At 39.1% G+C, this 21,070-nt stretch overlaps 2 protein-coding genes and 1 long non-coding RNA gene across 3 annotated transcripts in view; 1 reads left to right on the forward strand and 2 right to left on the reverse strand.

The window, feature by feature from the left end:
* Positions 1-21,070, forward strand: part of ube2j1 (ubiquitin-conjugating enzyme E2, J1) — a 268,412-nt gene that overhangs the window by 16,219 nt on the left and 231,123 nt on the right. Inside the window, exons 3-4 of the mRNA XM_077510327.1 lie at positions 18,834-18,965; positions 19,155-19,239. Of these exons, the coding sequence (XP_077366453.1) occupies positions 18,834-18,965; positions 19,155-19,239 (217 nt within the window). The remainder of the gene's footprint in view (positions 1-18,833; positions 18,966-19,154; positions 19,240-21,070) is intronic.
* Positions 1,086-2,683, reverse strand: LOC144010160 (uncharacterized). The gene is made up of 3 exons (XR_013281155.1): positions 2,183-2,683; positions 1,239-1,481; positions 1,086-1,138 (listed from the first exon to the last, which is right to left on the reverse strand). It is a non-coding gene; the product is annotated as an uncharacterized LOC144010160 (long non-coding RNA).
* On the reverse strand, positions 8,088-10,983 carry LOC144010905 (low choriolytic enzyme-like). Its single transcript, XM_077511433.1, has 4 exons — positions 10,940-10,983; positions 8,812-8,990; positions 8,512-8,593; positions 8,088-8,396 (listed from the first exon to the last, which is right to left on the reverse strand). The coding sequence occupies exons 1-4, from the start codon at positions 10,981-10,983 to the stop codon at positions 8,252-8,254; spliced, it is 450 nt and encodes a 149-aa protein (XP_077367559.1). The 3' UTR covers positions 8,088-8,251.

A 21,070-nucleotide genomic window follows, 5' to 3' on the forward strand; every position in this document is an offset into this window, starting at 1 on the left:
ACCTTCTTGCAGAGACTCGTACAGGAAATGACCATGGAGGAACATGAAGATATCCAAGTCCAGCTGATAGACTGACACCAAGAAATACTTTTTGACACATTGCTGACACATCAGCACCACCATGATTTCCTGTACCTGGATCCCAGACTGCAGCACCTTGGTGACTTGTGGCAAATAAGTGACACTTTCCCAGATCCTCGAGGACAATACAAAGGTTTTTTACCTGGCATATAATTAGTCCACGTCTGACACTTGTTGTTGTAGTTTGTATAACTTGTATATTGTTGTTGTGTGTTAATTTGTACATTTTGAATAACTAAAAAATACTATTTCCTTTGGCGTCAACATGCAGTGTTCATTCGACACCTAACCTAACACTATTTTACATGACCAGAAATGTAAAACATCAAAAGCCTGGAGAATTATTATAAATGCTTGCAATGACAAGGAATTCTTCATTGGCCAATGAATGTAAGGTACAGTACATGAAAATGAATAAATAAAATAAAGTAAAATAAAAGTCTACATGAAATGAACATATTAACTAAAAAAAATAAAAAATGCTGTTAGAACATAATGAGCTACATGAATTGCAGTTGTTCCAGAAATTTACCAATACGCTGTGCATTTCAAAATATGGAAAATAGACATACAGGTTTGGGCCAAAAGTAGTGTTACAGAGCAGGTATGTGTTGTACACAGCTAAAATATCTGATTAACTCAATACCATGATGTTTTTTTTTTGTGTGTGTGTGTGTGTGTGTGTGTGGGGGTGTGTGTGTGTGTGTGTGTGTGTGTGTGTGTGCTGACATTGTCCCCCATTAACATTGCAACATTCCTCAAACTCTCCCGAACACATAGTATGATCTGTAACACTACTTTTCGCCTACTCTATGATGTTATTGGGGCAAAATTAAGGAAGGCTTGTCCATTGATTGTGTGAACAGACTGCAGTAAAAATGAAGTCACTTCAATGTTTGCTGGTTTTATTAAGTTTTACATGCTCCTTGACTGCACAAGTACATGTTATGGAGTGAGGGCATGTTCCCACCAACGATGATATCATATTCTTCAAAGGCTTGCTCAGGAAAGTGAGGGAGGAGTCACTCCATGGCTTCAGACACCTGGTCAGCAGGTCCTGTGTAAAACAAGTGGTGCTTGTACATGTGACCATTCCGTATTGCTTCACACAAAAAGTTAATGTAGTGTGTAATACCGTCCGTATGTAAATGACATACCAAGACCTCGGCTGACTTCAGTTTGTTGCAGCTCAGATATGGTAGGTGGAGATACTGGTGGGACAACACCGAAGCCTTCTGGGGTCCTCCATTCAAGTGTCCTCATTTGGGGCATTCCAATTTGGCTGCTGACTCTCCCCTTGATATTTTTTTTCTTGCAGGTCGGTGATGTATTTAAACGGTGCATGAATGCTTGTATACATCAGAATATGGTTCTGGAACCCCTCAAGTTTGGCTGTTGATCTAGTGTGACACAAACAAAAACAAAATTATCAGATAAAATAAAATAATTGATGATACGACTATATGTCACCAACTTTCCAACAAAGCCCCCAAAATAGAGGTAAGATCTTTAGTTTTTGGGCCCAAAACATTGTATTAGCTAGATAAAAGTAACTTGACTGCATAGAATATGCAAAGGCTGCTTGCTTGTCGAGTTTCCGCGGAAAACGTAGCAGCCTGTAAATTCTTGTGCACCCAATTACACAATGGACCAGTACACACTTGAGTGAGAGAGTTCAGACTCTAGCAGTGCTTACGGTACAGCCAGCATTTAAGTCCAGAAAGTTATTCCCTGCCGAAAATTAATTTCGAGAACACTATTTTCACCAACCACAACAAAAATAATAATTTTCAACTCCTCCACTAATACAGTATACTTTAGATTCTCCATTGAAGTTATGGGCAAATATACCTCCGAAATCACAGTTACATTACATTACACAATAACTTGCGCATTTACTCTAAATATAACGTGCCAGCGGGAATCTTTTTTTTTTTTTCCAAAGCAAGTAGCTACATAACGAAATCGTTCGAGTGGTGCGGAGTTGCTAATCAACAGCTACAGTGATCGTAAAACAAAGGTACGAACATCGTATTAATTAGTACGGTGTATACTTTTTCTCTCGCTCTCAAAACGTAAACACAAATGTACTCTTACTTACCGGTCAAGTAGAAAGCAGTCGAAGGCACCGGCACGTCCCAAACCTAGTCTGTTCCTCATTTCTCTCCATCTGGCAAATGCGGCTACAATATAAACACTTGTTTTGTCGCGCTGAAATAAAATAAATTCCCAAAGCAATTGTGATGCTTGATAATGCTCTCTTCGGGGACCGGAAACTCTTCTTCTTCGTGTACATGCGGTCGCCATACAAACCGGAAGTGCGTCTGCAAAGGCGTTCCAAAAACGCGTTAAGAAATGGAGCGCTGAAATTTGTCGTTGACGGCACCCGTAGCAGAAAGATGGCGGCGAAACATGGCGGACACTAGCAGGTGAGGCGCGGTCATGTAAAATAATTAGTGATTTATATACTTACCGTTATATTTTAAAAAAGTATGTTTATGCGATACAACATATCTTTTTACTTACTACTAACACAAACATTTGTTTTTTTTAAATGAATGACTTTTTATTTCACCACTAGATGCCACTGTATAATACTGAGTGTACCTTAATATTTTTAAAAATAAAATGTCTGAACCTGGTTATGAATACAAGTGCACTTGGACATGCGTGCATTATCCAGCAACATGTCCTTGGTTCATGCTGTGGTACCGACCTGCTTTAAATCCACCTCCATCGTACCAATACCCAAAAACTCATCCCATCAAGCCTCAGTGACTACCGTCCGGTAGCCCTCACCCCTATCATTGCAAAGTGCTTTGAGCGGCTGGTCTTGGCACACCTCAGATCTTGTCTTCTCCCCACCTTGGATCCCCACCAATTTGCCTATCGGCAGAACAGGAGCACAGAGGATGCCGTCTCCATAGCGCTGCACTCTGTTCTCTCACATTTTGATAAAAAAAAAAAACACCTACACTCGAATGCTGTTCATAGACTTTAGTTTGGCATTCAACACAGTCAGCCCCTCAAAACTCATTGCAAAACTTATAGATCTAGGCATCAGTCCCCTAATGTGCAACTGGTTACTGGACTTCCTGACTAGCCGGCCTCAACATGTCCGACTAGATAATTATTGTTCATCTACCATCACTATAAATACCGGTGTACCACAAGGCTGTGTGATGAGTCCCTTCCTTTACTCTCTCTACACCCATGACTGCAGACCTTTCAGTGGTTCCAACGCCATTATTAAGTTTGCAGATGACACCACGGTGATTGGCCTCATCAAAGACGATCTTCTGCTCAACACTGAGAAGACCAAGGAGCTCATTGTGAACTTCAGGAGGAATGCTGCCCCGCATACACCCATCCACATTAAAGGGATGGTGGTGAACAACTTCAAGTTCCTGGGAGTCCACATCTCTGAGGATCTCACATGGACAACTGGCTGCTCCAAGCTGGTTAAGAAGGCTCACCAGCGGCTCTTCTTTCTCACGGCTCTGCGAAAGAACCATCTGTCCTCACATATTCTGGTGAACTTCTACCGCTGCACAATTGAGAGTATTTTGACCAATTGCATAACAGTTTGGTATGGAAACTGCTCAGCTATGGACCGGAAGGCTTTGCAGTGGTGAAAGCCGCCCAGCGCATCGCCGGTGCACCACTCACCTCTGTTGAGGACATCTATATGAGGTGGTGCCTGAAGAGGGCGAAGAAAATCACTAAAGACTCCAGTCATCCATCACATGGACACTTTACCCTCATGCCCTCTGGCAGGCGTTACAGGAGCCTCCGGACTAAGACCACTAGATATCAGAATAGCTACTTCTCCACTGCTGTTATTCTCCTTTTTTTTTTTTTTTTTTTTTTTTTTTTGAACACTGTCTCCTGATCATAATTGCACTACTATAAATAAATATCTGTTAATACTGTAGAGATAGTCATATACAATTGTAATTATTTCACTGTTTATCAATACTGCATACATATTTATAGCCTGCAATAATGTGTATATACTGTTTATATCTTATTTTTAAAATATATAATTTATTTTTGCAAAAGCACTTCTGGATGGATGCAAACTGCATTTCGTTGTTCTGAACTTGTGAAAGTGCAATGACAATAAAGTTGAATTCTAATTCTAACATATATACATGAAATTCCTAGACATATACAGTGGTATGAAAAAGTATCTGAACCTTTTGGAATTTCTCACATTTCTGCATAAAATCACCATCAAACGTGATCTGATCTTTGTCAAAATCACACAGATGAAACAACAGTGTCTGCTTTAACTAAAACCACCCAAACATTTACAGGTTTTCATAATTTAATGAGGATAGCATGCAAACAATGACAGAAGGGGGAGGAATAAGTAACTGAACCCTCTGCCTAAGGATACTTAAAGAGCAATTGAAACCAATTTTTACCAAACAATTTAAGTCAGGTGTGTGCCCAATCACTGATGAGTGACTTAAAGCTGCCCTGCCCACTATAAAACACACACCTGGTCAGAATTGTCTTGATGAGAAGCATTGTCTGATGTGCACCATGACTCACTCAAAAGAGCTGTCGGAAGACCTGCAATCAAGAATTGTTGGTTTGTATAAAACTGGCAAAGGATACAAAACCATCTCTAAAAGTCTGGATGTTCATCAATCAACAGTCAGCGAAGTTGTGTACAAATGGAGAGAGTTTGGCACTGTTGCTTCCCTCCCAAGGAGTGGCCGCCCACCAAAGATGACGCCAAGAGTTCAGCGCAGACCACTCAGAGAGGTAAAAAAGAACCCTAGAGTGTCTGCTAAAGACTTACAGAGATCACTGGCACAGTCCAATATCGCTGTGCATGCATCAACTATATGTAAAACATTGGCCAAGAATGGTGTTCATGGGAGGACTCCACGGAGGAAGCCACTGCTGTCTAAAAAAAACATTGTTGCTCGTTTGATGTTCGCAAAAAGGCACTTGGACACTCCACAGAAGTTTTGGCAAAATATTTTGTGGACTGATGAAGCCAAAGTTGAATTGTTTGGGAGGAACACACAACGTCATGTGTGGAGGAAAAATGGAACAGCTCACCAACATCAACACCTCATCCCCACCGTGAAGCATGGTGGAGGGTGCATCATGGTTTGGGGCTGTTTTGCTTCCTCAGGGCCTGGACAACTTGCAATCATTCATGGAAAAATGAATTCAAAAGTTTATCAGGATGTTTTGCAGGAAAACCTGAGGCCGTCTGTCAGACAGTTGAAGCTAAAAAGAGGATGGATGCTGCAACAAGACTATGATCCAAAACACAGAAGCAAATCGACTTCAAAATGGTTTCAGAAGAACAAAATACACGTTCTGGAGTGGCCAAGTCAAAGTCCAGACTTGAACCCCATTGAGATGCTGTGGCATGACCTCAAGACAGCGATTCATGCCAGACATCCCAGGAATCTGACTGAACTACAGCAGTTTTGTAAAGAAGAATGGGCCAAGATCAGTCCTGATCGATGTGCCAGACTGATCTGCAGCTACAGGAAGCGTCCGGTTGAAGTTATTGCTGCCAAAGGGGGGGCCACAAAATATTAAATGTGATGGTTCAGTTACTTATTCTTCCCCCCTTCTGTCATTGTTTGCATGCTATCCTTGTTAAAATATGAAAACCTGTAAATGTTTGGGTGGTTTTAGTTAAAGCAGACACTGTTGTTTCATCTGTGTGATTTTGACAAAGATCAGATCACGTTTGATGGTGATTTTAGGCAGAAATGTGAGAAATTCCAAAAGGTTCAGATACTTTTTCATGCCACTGTACCATAATACATTTATAAATCATATACTCATACTCATATATACAATTTTCATGCTCTTATTTGACAAGTATTTTTTTTAACTTTGCTTTTAAACAATTTTTGAGTCGCATCTTTTCAAGTCAATTTCCAAATTATTCCACAAATTAACACCTTTTACAGAAACACACCTTTGCTTAATATTTGTTCTTGTTTTGGTTTTTTTGTACACACTTGTACCCCTTATATCATAAGGACTGTGTCTAATTTCAAACGTCTTGAGTACTGTGGTAGAGTAGATTGTTGTTTACTTTGTACATTATTTGTGCTATTTTAAACTCAACCAAGTCATAAAATTTCATTGTAATTAATTTGATAAATAATAGAAGTGTTGATTCTGTATATTTTGATTGATTAATAACTCTTATGGCTCTCTTTTGCAATTTGAAAACAGAGTTAGTATTTGTTTTATATGCATTTCCCCAGATTTCCACACAATAGGTCAAATATGGTAATAATAACGAACTATATAATAATGTATATAATGAGTTCATGTTCAGGACATCCTTAGTTTTATAGACTATCCCGATGATTTTTGACATTTTCCTTTTAACATTTTCTATATGTGGCTTCCAACATAATTTATCATCAATAACTACTCCAAGGAATTTATTTTCATACACCCTTTCTATTTCAACTGAATTCACCATAATTTTAACTTGGTGAGTAATTGCCTTCTCACGACCCAAACGCTACCCTCCACCCCCACGCTAAAGCACAGACAAAAGTGGCTCGTCTCAGGCGTAACGCTGTCTGTCTACGGTGACGCCAGCCGGCGCGCGTACCACGCACACAACAGGACACCATTTCCACTTCACTTACAGTTTTACAGTTTGGGTGCGCACACAGTTGTTCTACTGCAGTTTGAAGCATGCATACATGATACAAACATTCACACTCAGCACTGACGAGATTGCAGCGACACGCAACCGTGCCATTCAGGAAGTCCAAATATGGGCGTAGTTTACAAACCTCTTCAATGAGGCTCTTCACGCATTTCAGAAATGTTCACGTTTTAATAAATTATGTTTTCCATTATTTTTGAGTGGACGATGTAGGCCCATATTCATAAAAATTGTTTTGAGACTTAATTGTGCTTAAAATAACCTGTGATTAAAAACAAGTAACAAACTAGGGCTGAATCGAGTCGTCCGACACATGATGTACAAGTGGTTTGAGTTTTTTTTTTGTAACATACATACATCATGTAAATTATGATCTCAGGTTTTGGACAGGTGTCATACTGGTTTGGCTGCCATGTGCATGTCTGATGTTGTCAAGAGCTTACTGTATATAAATCGACTCAGTTGGGGGTTTACATTTCACAGCTAATTTTATCCTGAGGCCTTTGTGTTCATTTCATTGTTCATGGTTCTGACAACATGATGCGGACAAGTCTTTGAATAGCTCTCACAGATATAGCTTATAAGAGAAAATGTATATATGCATTAATTTCAACAATGAAATGTTACTATTTAAAATGTTACTAATGTTACTATTCGTTACTATTTGTCAACTGTGGGCATGTGAAGCCCTTTGAGACTTTTGTGTGATTAAGGGCTATATAAATAAACTTGACTTGACAAATGTGCATGTAGCGCTTCTTGCAGTCTGATTGGTACAACCATACAGCGGCATTTCACTGTGAGACAGTAAACTAACATGAAAATACTGCGGGAAAACAAATGTTTTCAAGTTTAGTGGGTGGCAACGTAAGATGGCTGCCGGTGGCTTCACTTCACGCTATGGTGATATAAGTGGCATTGTGAGTCTGTATATGAGCCCGTGGATGTCGCTCACCGTAATCCATGGAATGCTCAAGAAGTTGGCGTGAATGCAAAAGTCATACGGAAAATTAGAGCGAACATTGGTTGGCATGAAAAGACTTGTTTTGGAAAATATTTCTTGGTATCAAAAACAACAACAACAAATATTTGCTCCGAAGAGGTTTTATTTAAACATCCATCAATTGCCAATATAAAAGCAGACAGACAACGAACTTTGCCATTCAAGAGAAAAGATAATGAAAAATTACAAACATTTCACTCTCACATATTAAGTGAAAAAGGTATGTTAAGTATTTTATGCGATATGTGCTTTAAATATTTGAGAAGATGTTTCACTCATGCTTGACTAGCTTCCTGTTTTCAACAGAAGAACAGAAAGTGAAGCTCAGCACGATGAAATGGGAATTGGAGAATATCGCTGCCAACACATTCGCATCCATGATTTATACGTCAGTAAGAATCGTGATTACAATTCATATTACAAAGTCAAGCTATTTCAAGCTGGGTCTTAAGTTATATTTAATAAAAGTTCAAAGTGAACATTTTTGCAAACTACCAAAAACAAAACCTACGGCATTTATAGAGAGCATTGACACGTTTAATGTCATTGCTGCTCATCTTCCTTGAAAGACCAAACTTGAGGTTAGGATCTCTTTTAGCAACAATGGTTGGTTTTCCGTTTTTGGAGAAGGCGAATCTGGAAGAAAAATGACATCAAATTCTAGAATTATTGCCCAATAAAAATGCTGAGCATTAAATAAGGCATCGAGGGCCCGCTATTGAAATTAGTTTTCCATTGCCAAAACTCTCACTTGGTGTAATGCATGATCGAGTTGAAGTCGTATGGAGTACGCAAGTTGTTTGTCTTCACCTTCCAAAAGTTGTGACGATGTACTGCACATAAGATGAGATGGGAATAAAACATTTAAAACATTTTTAACATGTATTATTTTCCCATTATTGCCTTGCTATAGTGACGCTGGAGTGCTACGTCAGCAGTATAGTTGCGTCAAAAACACCAAATCGAAGTTGAATGAGAATTGATCTGAACACAAACTCTTTTTGATGTACTCCACTATTGGCTTGTATCAGCTCTTACAAGGCATACTCACCCGGATTGATGTTCTCAAACTTAATCTCGACATGATTGTCTCTGTCAGACCGAACTTGCTCATGGTGGAATCCGAGAGCATGAAGAACTTCGTGCTGCACCGTGCCATGGTTCACGCAGCCATTTTTTTGCAAAGAGATGTACTGTCTTCTCCGCTGACGACCAAGCTGTGACCAGCACCTAACACATGTGAAGTAAATTTTTATGGAGTCTTGATATCAAATGACCAAACAGATATGAAGTTTTGCTACGAAATACATTCAACATTTTGAAGTGCTGAAGACATGCATAGACTGAGAGCAATGGAACAATTGTGAAGCTGTAGCTTTAAACTCGTTTTCATCCACTTTTTTTCTGTATTATTGGGCGTGGCTGAACTGCGACAGGCCACGCATCAAGATGAGTCGATCCGATCCCGCAATGTAAGAACTTGAGTAGTGATGCACGATATGAAAAATTTCAACTGATACCGATAACCGATAATTTCCTGCTTTGTATGGTCGATACCGATAACTGATACATTTGTTTGTTTGTTTTTATTTAATATAGGCTTCAAATAATCTGCAATTTGTTCATCCAGGAATGGAAAAACTGATGTTTTAGTAGCTCTGATTATGACAGCAAACAAATGTGTGGAGGAGTCCAAGTGGAAGAGTTCAAGTATCTTGATCACGAGTGAGGGTAGGATGGAGCGAGAGATCGACAGGCGGATCGGTGCAGCGTCTGCAGTGATGCGGACTCTGTATCGGTCCGTCGTGGTGAAGAAGGAGCTGAGCCAAAAGGCAAAGCTCTCGATTTACCGGTTGATCTACGTTCCGACCCTCACCTATGGTCACGAGCTGAAAGAACGAGATCCTGGATACAAGCGGCCGAAATGGGTTTCCTCCGCAGGGTGTCCGGGCTCTCCCTTAGAGATAGGGTGAGAAGCTCGGTCATCCGGGAGGGACTCAGAGTCGAGCCGCTGCTCCTCCGCGTTGAGAGGAGCCAGCTGAGGTGGCTCGGGCGTCTGGTTCAGATGCCTCCTGGACGCCTCACTGGGGAGGTGTTCCGGGCATGTCCCACCGGCGGGAGGCCCCGGGGACGACCCAGGACAAGCTGGAGAGACTACGTCTCTCGGCTGGCCTGGGAACGCCTTGGAATCCCTCCGGAGGAGCTGGTTGAAGTGGCCGGGGAGAGGGAAGTCTGGGTTTCCCACCTAAAGCTGCTGCCCCCGCGACCCGACCTCGGATAAGCGGTAGAAGATGGATGGATGGACGGATGGATGGATGGACAAATATGTCTCTTTCAAATATGTATTTTCTATATGAAATGGCTAACAGATAATTACACAAAATAAAAAGTTAGTTTTTAAATTAATACAGAACTACAACTGGTTTATCTGGAAAAACAAAACATTCATGTATGTATGCATTATGCAATAGGAATGCATTTATTCAACCCTAAGTGCATGACGATGAGGTAGGCGAACGTTTGGTAAAATTATATGCACTGACATTTGTCAACCTCAATTTAAAAAAATTTAAATCAAGTAAATAGACAAAATTGGTAAATAAATAAATTAATTAAAAAGCAAGCTGCTTCGATTTGCGTGTTGTGTTGGGGCTTGGTTACAGCCGACAGTAACTGGCATTAAATAGTTAGTTCACTGCTTGGCTTGGCTTTAAAAGTTAAACATAAAATAACATATGATAGGCATCCTTGAAAAACCCCACCCCAAACTGTGGTGAGACTTACTGTATAGTGCATTGTTGTCAATCAAGCTGTGGCTACTTCGGAGGATGCAACGTGGCTCCAAATGTGCTCTTAACTAAAAAAAAAAACGGGTCAGCTACAAAAAAAACGGCTGCTTGCAATGAAAGCCATAACTTTGGCGTTATTGATTTTAGATTTGCTATTAACTTGTAAAAACAAAAAAACGGGTCAGCCACAAAAAAAAACAAAAAAACAAAAAAACAAAAGAAACGGCTGCTTGTCTAGCACTATGAAAGCCATAACTTTGGCGTTAATGGCTTTAGATTTGTTGCCGCTGCCTTGCTGGCTTCTTTAACTTAGTGCCGTTAGCCTAGCAACATTAGCTGCTACACCTGTGCCTCATTCAAGTTTGTTCAAAATGGCTCTGCTCCGCTTACTCTCCTCTGTGCTTTCCAAAAGTCGTCTGGATGGTAATTGTCATTCCGACTTTAGATTGGTTGCTGCTGGCTTGTTAGCTTAGCGCCGTTAGCCTAGCAACATTAGCTGCTGCCTCTGTGCCTCCTTCAAGTTTGTTTCGTTCAAAACGGATCTGCCATGATGATGGATTTTCAGGTGAGCAAAAACCTTCTTTCCCCCTCTTCGAATCCTTGCTGAAAATGTTTTGATCTTCTGCCACGGAGAAAAACCACCACACTGGTGAGGAGGACATGTTGATTGCTACGTGCTAGTCTAGACAGTAGTGTGGGGCGGACCAAGCTTCGGTTAACCCGTTTTTATTTATTAATTTTTTTAGATGCCGGTCTACAAGAGTGAGAGGCGTGATAGATGATGTAATCACCACGACATGGTCTATACAAGACATAAGCAACGCGACTTGGTGTATTGTTGGGTCCTCACGTTGCAATGTGTATAGATTTTAATAGGTATATCGGACCTTTCTATCGGCTAAAATATACATATCGGGCCGTTCAAAAATGACATAATATTTTCCCATATCGGCCTATATTGTATCGGTCCGATAAATATCGTGCATCCCTAAACTTGAGTCGCCTTGTGAAATAGTTGTGCAACCTGTCGGCAGACGCATTAAGTCCCCGCCAATGAGTACAAGTTTCATGATGACAGGACCGACCACAGTAACGATTCAATTTTGACGGCGAGCCTATGAACGTGACTAGTTCATGTAAAACTTGCTTGTGGTATTTAATTAACAGTGTTGCCGGTACTCAAAAAAGTTGCTTTCTAAAGTAACTAATAGTCTAACGCCTTACTTTATTCTACAAAGTAGTCTGATTAAAGTTACTGTCCAGAGATTCAATGCGTTACTCCACATTTTCATGAAGAAGGCAAACTATCTCACTGTTGTAACAGTCACAAACAACTACTGCTAACTACGAAGATGAGGCAGAAGTCATTGATCACCACACTGAATTCAGCCATGGTCTGGTCATGAATGGTTTGCACATTCAAAACAAAAGTGATGATACTTTTACTACTAGTTTTATTAACCAACAGGCACACAACACAACAAAAAAAGTGTGCATTATGGACCATAAAAGTGTTAAAAAAAATAATTTATTTCCATCCTCAACTGGTCCGTGAAGCATTATGGGATGAGGTCGTCTCCGCCCTCTCGCCAGGGGGAGTGACGTCAGACAAGTTACGTTTTCAGTAGGGGTGGAACAAAAAAACGATTCGACCGAACCATCGTTCGTCAAGGGGAGCTAAACGACCGTATCGGTTGCGAGTGAGGCTTTATGGTTTTCATAACAATAGCAAGAGTTCTGCGCTGTGCTCCACTTGTTTTGTTTACATTTCAGTAGCATCACCATTCAAGCTACTTCCGTGTTTCCGTGCTCGCGACACGGCGCGCGCGCGCGCGCAACGAATGACAACATACAAATGGAGACAGTTAGCAGAAGCCGGTGCCGTACATCTCGGTATTTCCCATGGCTATCGAGTCCTCTCGGTGCACTTGTATGTCCCGGGCCGGCGTTGGTACTGCGCGCGAGCCAAAAAGAATAACTCCCGTGACGATCCAATGCATGGATTCAAACGACACAGGTATGTCCCACAGCCAACACACCAGCTAAGCTAAAAGCACACTGCAAGTATCTCATTTCTCAGTTTGTGGCTCCCTGTCAATGTCTACAACTAGCATGAGCAGCAGATAGGAGAACTGAGACGTGCCCGCGATTACGACAGCCCAAAAAACAAAATATAAACAGTAGTGATTCTGTGGTCATCATCGTGTCTCAGATTAAAAAAACAAAAAAAGATGTCATACATTAACCAAAAATGAAAGTGATGACAAAAGAAAAAAAAATTGTTAAATACAAAAATTGTTGATTAAAAAGGGAAATGAACTTTTGGAAATATTTTTGCATATATTAAGTGGTTAAAATGTGTTTGATAGATTTATTGTTCCATAAGGTGGCTTCATATTTCTTTTGGCTGGATGGTAGGTTTATTTCATGTCTTAAATTTATGTTTCTGAAATACTTCACAATGTGCAAATATTCTGTTTAATTGTGTTGTTGTCTGTCTAAAGGTTAAATATTTATATTTAACATTAAATTATCAACCTTTTGTTTTCCTGATCCTTATTTTGAAGAGAAAAAACAAACAAACCAAAAAACAATTATAACTGTCAATAACTACTAATAAATATTTAAACTGATACATGTGTACACACTGGAATAGCGGAACAAACAAACAATAGAGGAATTTAGGGGATTTTCATTTTCAACCTGGATAGATTTTTATTTTTTGTTTTATAAAAAGTATTTACGTTACAAGAAGTCAAGAGAGACTGCCTATTTTGTTTTTCATAAAAAAAAACCCTTTATTTTCATGTTAAAAATGCACTTTCAATAAAGTATTTGGAACTCCGTTTCTACTGCATTATTTTTACGTTGAGATGGTGTTATCGGCAGCTGCTGAAAGTAACTAAAAAAGTAACTTTTAATCTAACTTAGTTACTTTTAAAATCAAGTAATCAGTAACGCAATTTAGTTACTTTTAAAACCAAGTAATCAGTAAAGTAACTAAGTTACTTTTTCAAGGTAACTGTGGCAACACTGCTCACGGTAAACGAGAGCCTTTGAAAATGGCCGACCGCACGGGACTGTGGGATATGTTACTATTTTTAGCAAAAAGGACAGACCCCTCGATAGATGCCTTTAGTTTTTGATGTTTTTTTGTTTTTGTTTTTGTTTTTTTTAAGTATACAAGGACCCAAAGATGAACAAATAGTTACATAATAATTTATCCAGCACAGCTTATTATAGTTTATTTCATTGAACTCCAATGTTTGATTCATTTTTAAATGCATTCATTTAAAAACCATATATTTTCTAAGAAATGCCATTCCTGCATCTAACCTCACACAGATCTCACAGAGATGAAATTAGTTTCAGTGTTCGATTCCTGTCAAAAAGCTACGGAACAGGTTAGACTTGGCAGTCATGTTTCATGAAGACAGTCCAACTGTTAATGTGACATTGACATTGTTTAGAAATAGTTTTGATCACAGACAAGTGCAGAATGTTTGTTTTGTTTTTTTGTTTGTTTGTTAAGCACAAACATTCCTCTACTCCACGCTCAACAGGCCATATCGAATGAAAAATACCCCAAAAACCCTTTCATTTACACCAGGATCCCATCTCTGACCCAGACAGGGCACTTTAGCCTTTTCCAGCTGAGGAAACTGGACCATGATCTCGGTTTTGGAATTGCCGCTTCTTATCCCACATCCCAACCGCTTCACACTCGGCTGCAAACCGCTCCAATGAGAGTTCTCGATCACAACTTATTACTGCCAACCAAAGGCGCAACCAGCCCATTTTTGGGGGTGCTCAAGCACTCCCAAATTCAACCCAAGCGCCTCCAAAAATTATAGCCTTTTTTAATAAAGGATGGGATAGGCTTAAATATGATGAAAAGCGCTAGATAAAAAATAAAACAAATGTGAACAATGTAGCGTCGGAAATATCCCCTGCCTTGAAATGGCTCAGTCCATTTGATTCCTCCCCCCTCCTCGCTCCTCCTTCGCTCTGCCCGTGTCACTTGCGGCATAGCGGCGGAGTCTGTGGAGGCTCTGGTATATTACGGTGAGAGTATGTTATCCAGTGGTTATGTTGAACAACTATTTTCAACTATTAGCTCTTTCTTCACCACGACGGACCGATACAGAGTCCGCATCACTGCAGATGCTGCACCGATCCGCCTGTCAATCTCTAGCTCCATCCTACCCTCACTCGTGAACAAGACCCCAAGATACTTAAACTCCTCCACTTGGGGCAGGATCTCAACCCTGACCCGGAGAGGGCACACCACCCTTTTCCGACTGAGGACCATGGTCTCGGATTTGGAGGTGCCGATCCTCATCCCAACCGCTCATCCCAACCGCTAAAATAATAATAATGATAATAATTAAACAAACCATAACTTTAAGTTGTGTGTAAAATGACGACATCCAGGACGATTCCTCGTACAAGTTGCATTGCTCATCTGAAGACTGCTTGTGAAATTACAAATATGTATGTTTGACACCCCTGGTATAGACAATGCTGTTTTCCTTGCAGCACTCTTCTCTGAGCTTATCACAGGGACTACCAAACTTAATGCTCCAATCACTCTTTGTCATTTATTTATTTGGAATTTTGGCAGTTTTGGTCCTCCATATTAATCAACAAAACAAGTCACAGAGAAAAGGCTGCGATTGGATGTTAGCGGGATCAAAGAACACAATAAGACAGTTAAAGAGGTGCTCTGGTCAGTGACAAAGGCTCAAATAGCTGACTGTTTGAGAGGGGGAGATTGTTTGAATTTATGGGTTCTTTTACTGTTGTTTTGCATGCACTTTTTTTTTTCTTTTTTTTTTTTTTTGCACCTGCAGTAAGAATTCTGATGGCTATTTCTTTTTTTCTTTTTTTTCTTTTTTTAAGAAAGAAGAGGGAGATTGTTAACTACGTGTTCCTATTTGAAATGCTTAACAGTGTTCCCCCTATTGTCGGACATGGGGAAAGGTTAGGCATGCACAGTGGATGTTCAGTTTGTTTGGTAATGGCGGATGGCAAGCAGGTGTTTGACCACCCCAGAGAATAAAAGTTTGAAAAGACAACAAACGTCGTGTTTGATTAGTACAAGTCAACATTTCAACTTCACACATATACTTAAGTAAAAGTAAAGAGTATTTTGTGGTAAAAAAAAAAAAAAAACTCTTCTCAGTACATTTCTTTCAAAAGGTTACTCAATTAAATGTAATGGAGCAAATATAACTCATTACTACTAGTGTTGTTCCGATATCAGTATCGGGGAGAGCAATATTTTAAAAAAGATTACAATATTGTAAAAAAAAAAAAAAAAAAAAAAAAAGAGCCCATACTAAAAAAAAAAAAAGCACAATATGAGGCACTTGTTTGCTAATGCAAGCACACATTGCTTCACAAGCAAATTGGGTTCCCCTTCATCTGACAAGTAGCATAGATTTTAAACATAGAAGGCCAAAACATCCCTAATGAAAATTACATTGCACTAATAAACTAGCCATTAGAGGGTGCTAGAACTGCACAAACGGAAATCAACCTGACTTTTTTTTTTTTAAACAGATGTGGTCCTTTTTAATATTGTGAACATGACGATGACAATATTGTGGCAGTTTTAATATCACGGTATCACGATATTGCACTTATCGTTGCATCGCTAGTACGTATTGGCCGATTCTGCAAAACTGGGTCTCGGAATCGGGCGCCAAAAAAGGGCATCGGAAGAACACTAGTTACTACCCACCTCTACCCATAGCTAGGGATATGCTGATGAGTTTAAAGTTGGGAGGGTTTAAATCAGGGTTGTCCAACGTACGGCCCGCGGGCCGGATCAGGCTCGCAAAGGGGTTTAATCCGGCCCATGAGACGACTTTGTAATGTAAAAAAACAAAAACAAAAAAATGTGTAATGTCAGACCAATTAATCAGCCAGCCACAATCAAATATATAAATTTGTCATTTCGCAAGCAGTCCTCAGATGAGTAATGTAACTTGTACACTAGGGGTGGGGAAAAAATATCGATATCGCAGTATATTGTTGCGCTCTCTGTTGCAATAAATTATCGATACACTGACAATAGATATCGATGTCATGTGTCCAGTTGTGCAGCGTTATGTTATAAATGTTTATGCACTTTAATTTGTCTCACTTTACAATGTTTACAGTTAAAAGATTAAGAGGCAGTGAGGCACTATGCAGAACTTTGTACATTGTACATGTTTTGGCATTAAATAAATGCATAATTAGACATTTTCCTTTTTATGGGCATTTGTTTGTTTGTTTTTCAGTCACATATCGTGATAAATTGCTAAATCTTTCTTGCCAATATATCAAAAATCGTAGATATCGTGTATCGTGATATTATCGATATCGTGAGTCAAATATCGTCACAGTATCAAATTGTGGTTTACCCGTATTGTCCCACCCCTATTGTACATGGAATCGCCCTGGAAGTCATTATTTTACACACAACTTAAAGTTATGGTTTGCTTAAAAAAATGCTTGTTTGTTTTTTAAATCGTAGACCAACATAAACGTGTTAAATAAAACACAAATTCAATTACTGGAAACACAAATACATATGACAAGGATTAACATCCTTAGAACTTCATTAACTGTGCCACACAATGCATTCTGGGAACTAAACTTGTGTATATATACAAAACAGGTAGATTTAACACGTCCGGAACTCATACAGTGCATACAAGTGTTGCCGCGTTTCATTTGCATTTGTGTTATTTTTTTAAAGAATAGATTACAGTTGAGCTCTGTAATTTAGGGCTGGCCCAAAAATCGCAGAAATCTGTGTATAATTGACGGCAATTGTTTTTAAGTTATATACTATTATTTTACCATTCCGGCCCACTTAGTAATATATTTTCCACCCTGAGCTAATAGTTTGACACCCCTGGTTTAAATGGATCAAAAAATATAGAAATTACATGGGGAAACTTAAAAAAAAAAAAAAAAAAAAAAAAAAAAAAAAAAAAGTTTTTTTTTGGTGGGGATTGTGGATATTTTAATGGTGAAAATGTCACATTTTTGGTAAGTGGAATTTTTTAAGCTGAACTGATTAAATTTATAATAATTTGAATCAGCCAATGTAGAAAATAGAGGGGAAAGCACGATTTCTTTAGTCATCATTTCTTTCTGTTTATTTATTTTTATGTTTTTCATTTACTCCCAAAAACATATAAATATGTTCTATTTATGTTCTATTTTAAATATTACCATGCTCCCAAAGATGCATTTATACGTTTTGGCTTTGATGCAGCCACTGAACTGAAGAAAATGCTTGAAGCAATTCAACTCAACTCAACTCAAGTTTATTTATATAGCGCTTTCAAACAGCCTGAACTGTCACAAAGCGCTTTACAGAAAGACAAAAAAAAACAAACATAACATAAAACATTAACACCAATACAATACAATCACAACAAATCAACATTCTTCCATCCCTACATACGCTTTGATGTTTGAAGCAGTTTTTAGATGAAAGAGGACAGAATCAGCCTCCTTTCAGCAGTTGATCAGAGACGTGATCTCAGCATGCATGACGTCACACACATTTGCTCCAAGCTAAGTTTGCTTATAAGCTAGCTCATAAACAAGCAGCTGCTGCGTTCGCGATGAGCACCATACACACACAAAAAAATGGTCCAATTTTCCAGTCCCATCCAAACTGCCTCTCCTCCAAGCGCCGAACCTCCATCCACTCCACGACCCGCGTACACCACCGCACCCAGCGGTTATTATGTTAATGGTAGTTATTACAAACGGCCAGCAGAGGGCAGCAGAGTATGAGATCAAAAAGCTCTTTTCCCCACTATATCAAACAGATTTGTGAATAATGATGAAAATTAGCCATATTCTAATACTAATTGATGCAAAATGGAAACAGATAGAAATATACTTTTTTTTCTGATGAAAGAAGAGACTCAAATCTTTCTTTTGGTAGGTTCCATGTTTTTATAGCAACAGGACACAATATTCTCTGGCCTAATCAGTCAAAATCCAGTAAAACAGCAAAAATGTCCTGGATGGGAGTTTCAAATGAGAATGATGTAAATGTTGAACGTGCCATTGGGAATGGATACTATTGAATATTGTAGAATAATGTGTGAAGGCCTCTGCCTTGCCTGTCTGTCACATTTTAGCTTTAGGAGTTGAATCACACATCAAAATGTCATTGTCAGTGTGATCACTGTATGTATTTCGCTTTTTTTTTTTTTTTTCCAGATTTGTTGTAGCATGTTGTATTATACTCTACTGTCTCTTTTAGGATAACCTGTTTGAATGGCACTTCTCCGTACGTGGACCCCCAGATTCAGATTTCGATGGTGGAGTTTATCATGGCAGGGTTGTGCTTCCCCCAGAGTATCCAATGAAGCCTCCCAGCATTATTCTGCTCACAGTAAGACACACTTGAGATTAATACCATGTGACCTGCAGTAGTAAAATCCAGAGTGTTCCGACTTTTGACTGTGATGATTTTTTGAGAAACAGAAAGACTTGATGTTGTCTAGTCGTTTTTTTTCACGTTTGTCTTCTCCTTATTGTCCCCAACCCCCACCATCCACCATCTTCCACCGCACTTTCCCAGCCAAATGGAAGATTTGAAGTTGGGAAGAAGATCTGTCTGAGTATATCGGGTCACCATCCAGAGACATGGCAGCCTTCATGGAGCAGTAGGTTTCTTTAGTGCCTATTTAGTTCTGCGTTGAAACTAGGACTGAACAATTACAGTGTTTGCATTCACAACATAATCACGATTTGTTAAAATGTAATTTACTCATTGCAAAAGCTGAAGTTTAAATGGTTTAAGGCAGTGGTGTCCAAACTACGGCCCGGGGGCCATTTACGACCCACCGTCCATTTTTTTTGTGGCCCGCAACATATGCTAAAAATGGCATTTGACTCAGTTCAAATAAAATAAAAACCAAAATGTTTGGAGATGGTCAAAGTGGGGGGTGTCGAAAAACGCTATTGCTATTAAAAGTTATTTTAGTCAACTAAAACTAACGAAAAAACTAAAATAAAAAAAACAATTTCGTTAATGAAATAAAATAAAAACAAAGATGCTTTTTAAAAAAAGAAAAAGAAAACTGAAACTACATTTTATGTTTACAAAACTAACTAAAATAAAACTAATTATCGCAAAAATGTCCTTTGTTTTAGTCTTTGGTAATTCATTTAATGCATGAGCCTTTGGGGATGATTTTAAATGTGATTTTTAGTAGATTTATTTTGATATAAACCGGAATAATGACGTCACGCCTGTCTGATCTCGCTTATCTGGCCAACTTTCCGTTACAAAGGGTTAAGGCCCCCCTTTTATCTCAAACCGTAGTAACACGGGATTTACAGAGATGACGGGGACGCTTCAAGCTGGTGTCGAAAAGGATTCGTTTAGGTTCTCACCGCCCCAGTTTTAGAGTGTCAGCCCCGGCTTCCATTAGACTACACCCTTAACGAGTAACCTTTGATGATTTAAGGATATAAAATCTAATCACACTCTTTTTACAGCGGCTCCTTTCCTTATGGTCGGTTGCACTTAGAATGACCTAAATATGTTTTACTGTCCTTGTTAGAACCGTAAGGGCTTGTTTTATTTGTTTATGTAAGCCGAAATAACCTTTCAGGAATTTTTGGGAACGCAGCCGACATGTAGATGGAACTATTATCTATTCAATAAGGTATCTCTAAGTATGACTCAAATAGTGAGAGAAAAGTGTTTAAGCAGGAAAGTGAAGGTTGGGTTTAAGAAATCAATGATTAATGTGACCACACATATGAAAACCCTAAACCACATCTTGTCTTTCTTGATTTATTACTTGATCAGTGTTCAAACCAATAGCAAAGCAAAATTTGTACAATAATGAATATATGTTGATTAATGCCAAAAAAATAATGATTCACATCATAAATTCAAACAGAACAGAATCACATGTACTCACAATTTGTTGCTCCTTACTCCAGACCATCAATTGAAGAAACAAGAAAAAAATAAAAAGAAAAGAAAAATCAAAAACCAAAAAGAAGGGCAAAAGCTTTGAAAAAGAATTATTCCTTTGCTGGGTGGTCACGACAGGTAGCTATTCTGTGATGAACCACCTGGGCCTAATTATCTTTGAGCTAAACTAGTAGCTCAAAGAAAATAATTGAGAAAGTTTACCATTTACTACCCCGGCTGTTTAATTTAATAAAACTGATCAAAACAAGGGGAACTATTATCTTCTAACAGCCAATCAAGACAATGTGTCTACCACAAATTACTCTTATTTTGATTGTTAGAATTACTTCCTCATTTAGCATATAGGGGTAAATGGGGCACAGAGACGAAAATGCCCTTCTTGGCAGAGAGAGAGCCTCGCTCTTTTTTGCACGCCCAGTTTCGTTTCGTCCCCGCCAATTTATACCCTCGGGATGCTGAACATAGCATGACTAAGCACAGATGAGTGTGTTCCAGTCAGTCTGTACCAAAGTTTGAACTGCTGAGTTCTAAATGTCTGGTGCTTA

Source organism: Festucalex cinctus, chromosome 21 (genome assembly GCF_051991245.1).
Source record: "Festucalex cinctus isolate MCC-2025b chromosome 21, RoL_Fcin_1.0, whole genome shotgun sequence".
Classification (NCBI taxonomy): domain Eukaryota; kingdom Metazoa; phylum Chordata; class Actinopteri; order Syngnathiformes; family Syngnathidae; genus Festucalex; species Festucalex cinctus.

What these genes read in the sequence shown, in the direction of transcription:
- LOC144010905 (XM_077511433.1), bottom strand. Translation starts at nt 10,983, where the DNA reads ATGACAATTACCATCCAGACGACTTTTGGAAAGCACAGAGGAGA. An exon ending in GTTTGAGAACATCAATCCGG is followed by an intron (nt 8,594 to 8,811) that starts GTGAGTATGCCT and finishes TCTTATGTGCAG; the next exon opens with TACATCGTCACAACTTTTGG. An exon ending in TCGATCATGCATTACACCAA is followed by an intron (nt 8,397 to 8,511) that starts GTGAGAGTTTTG and finishes TTTTTCTTCCAG; the next exon opens with ATTCGCCTTCTCCAAAAACG.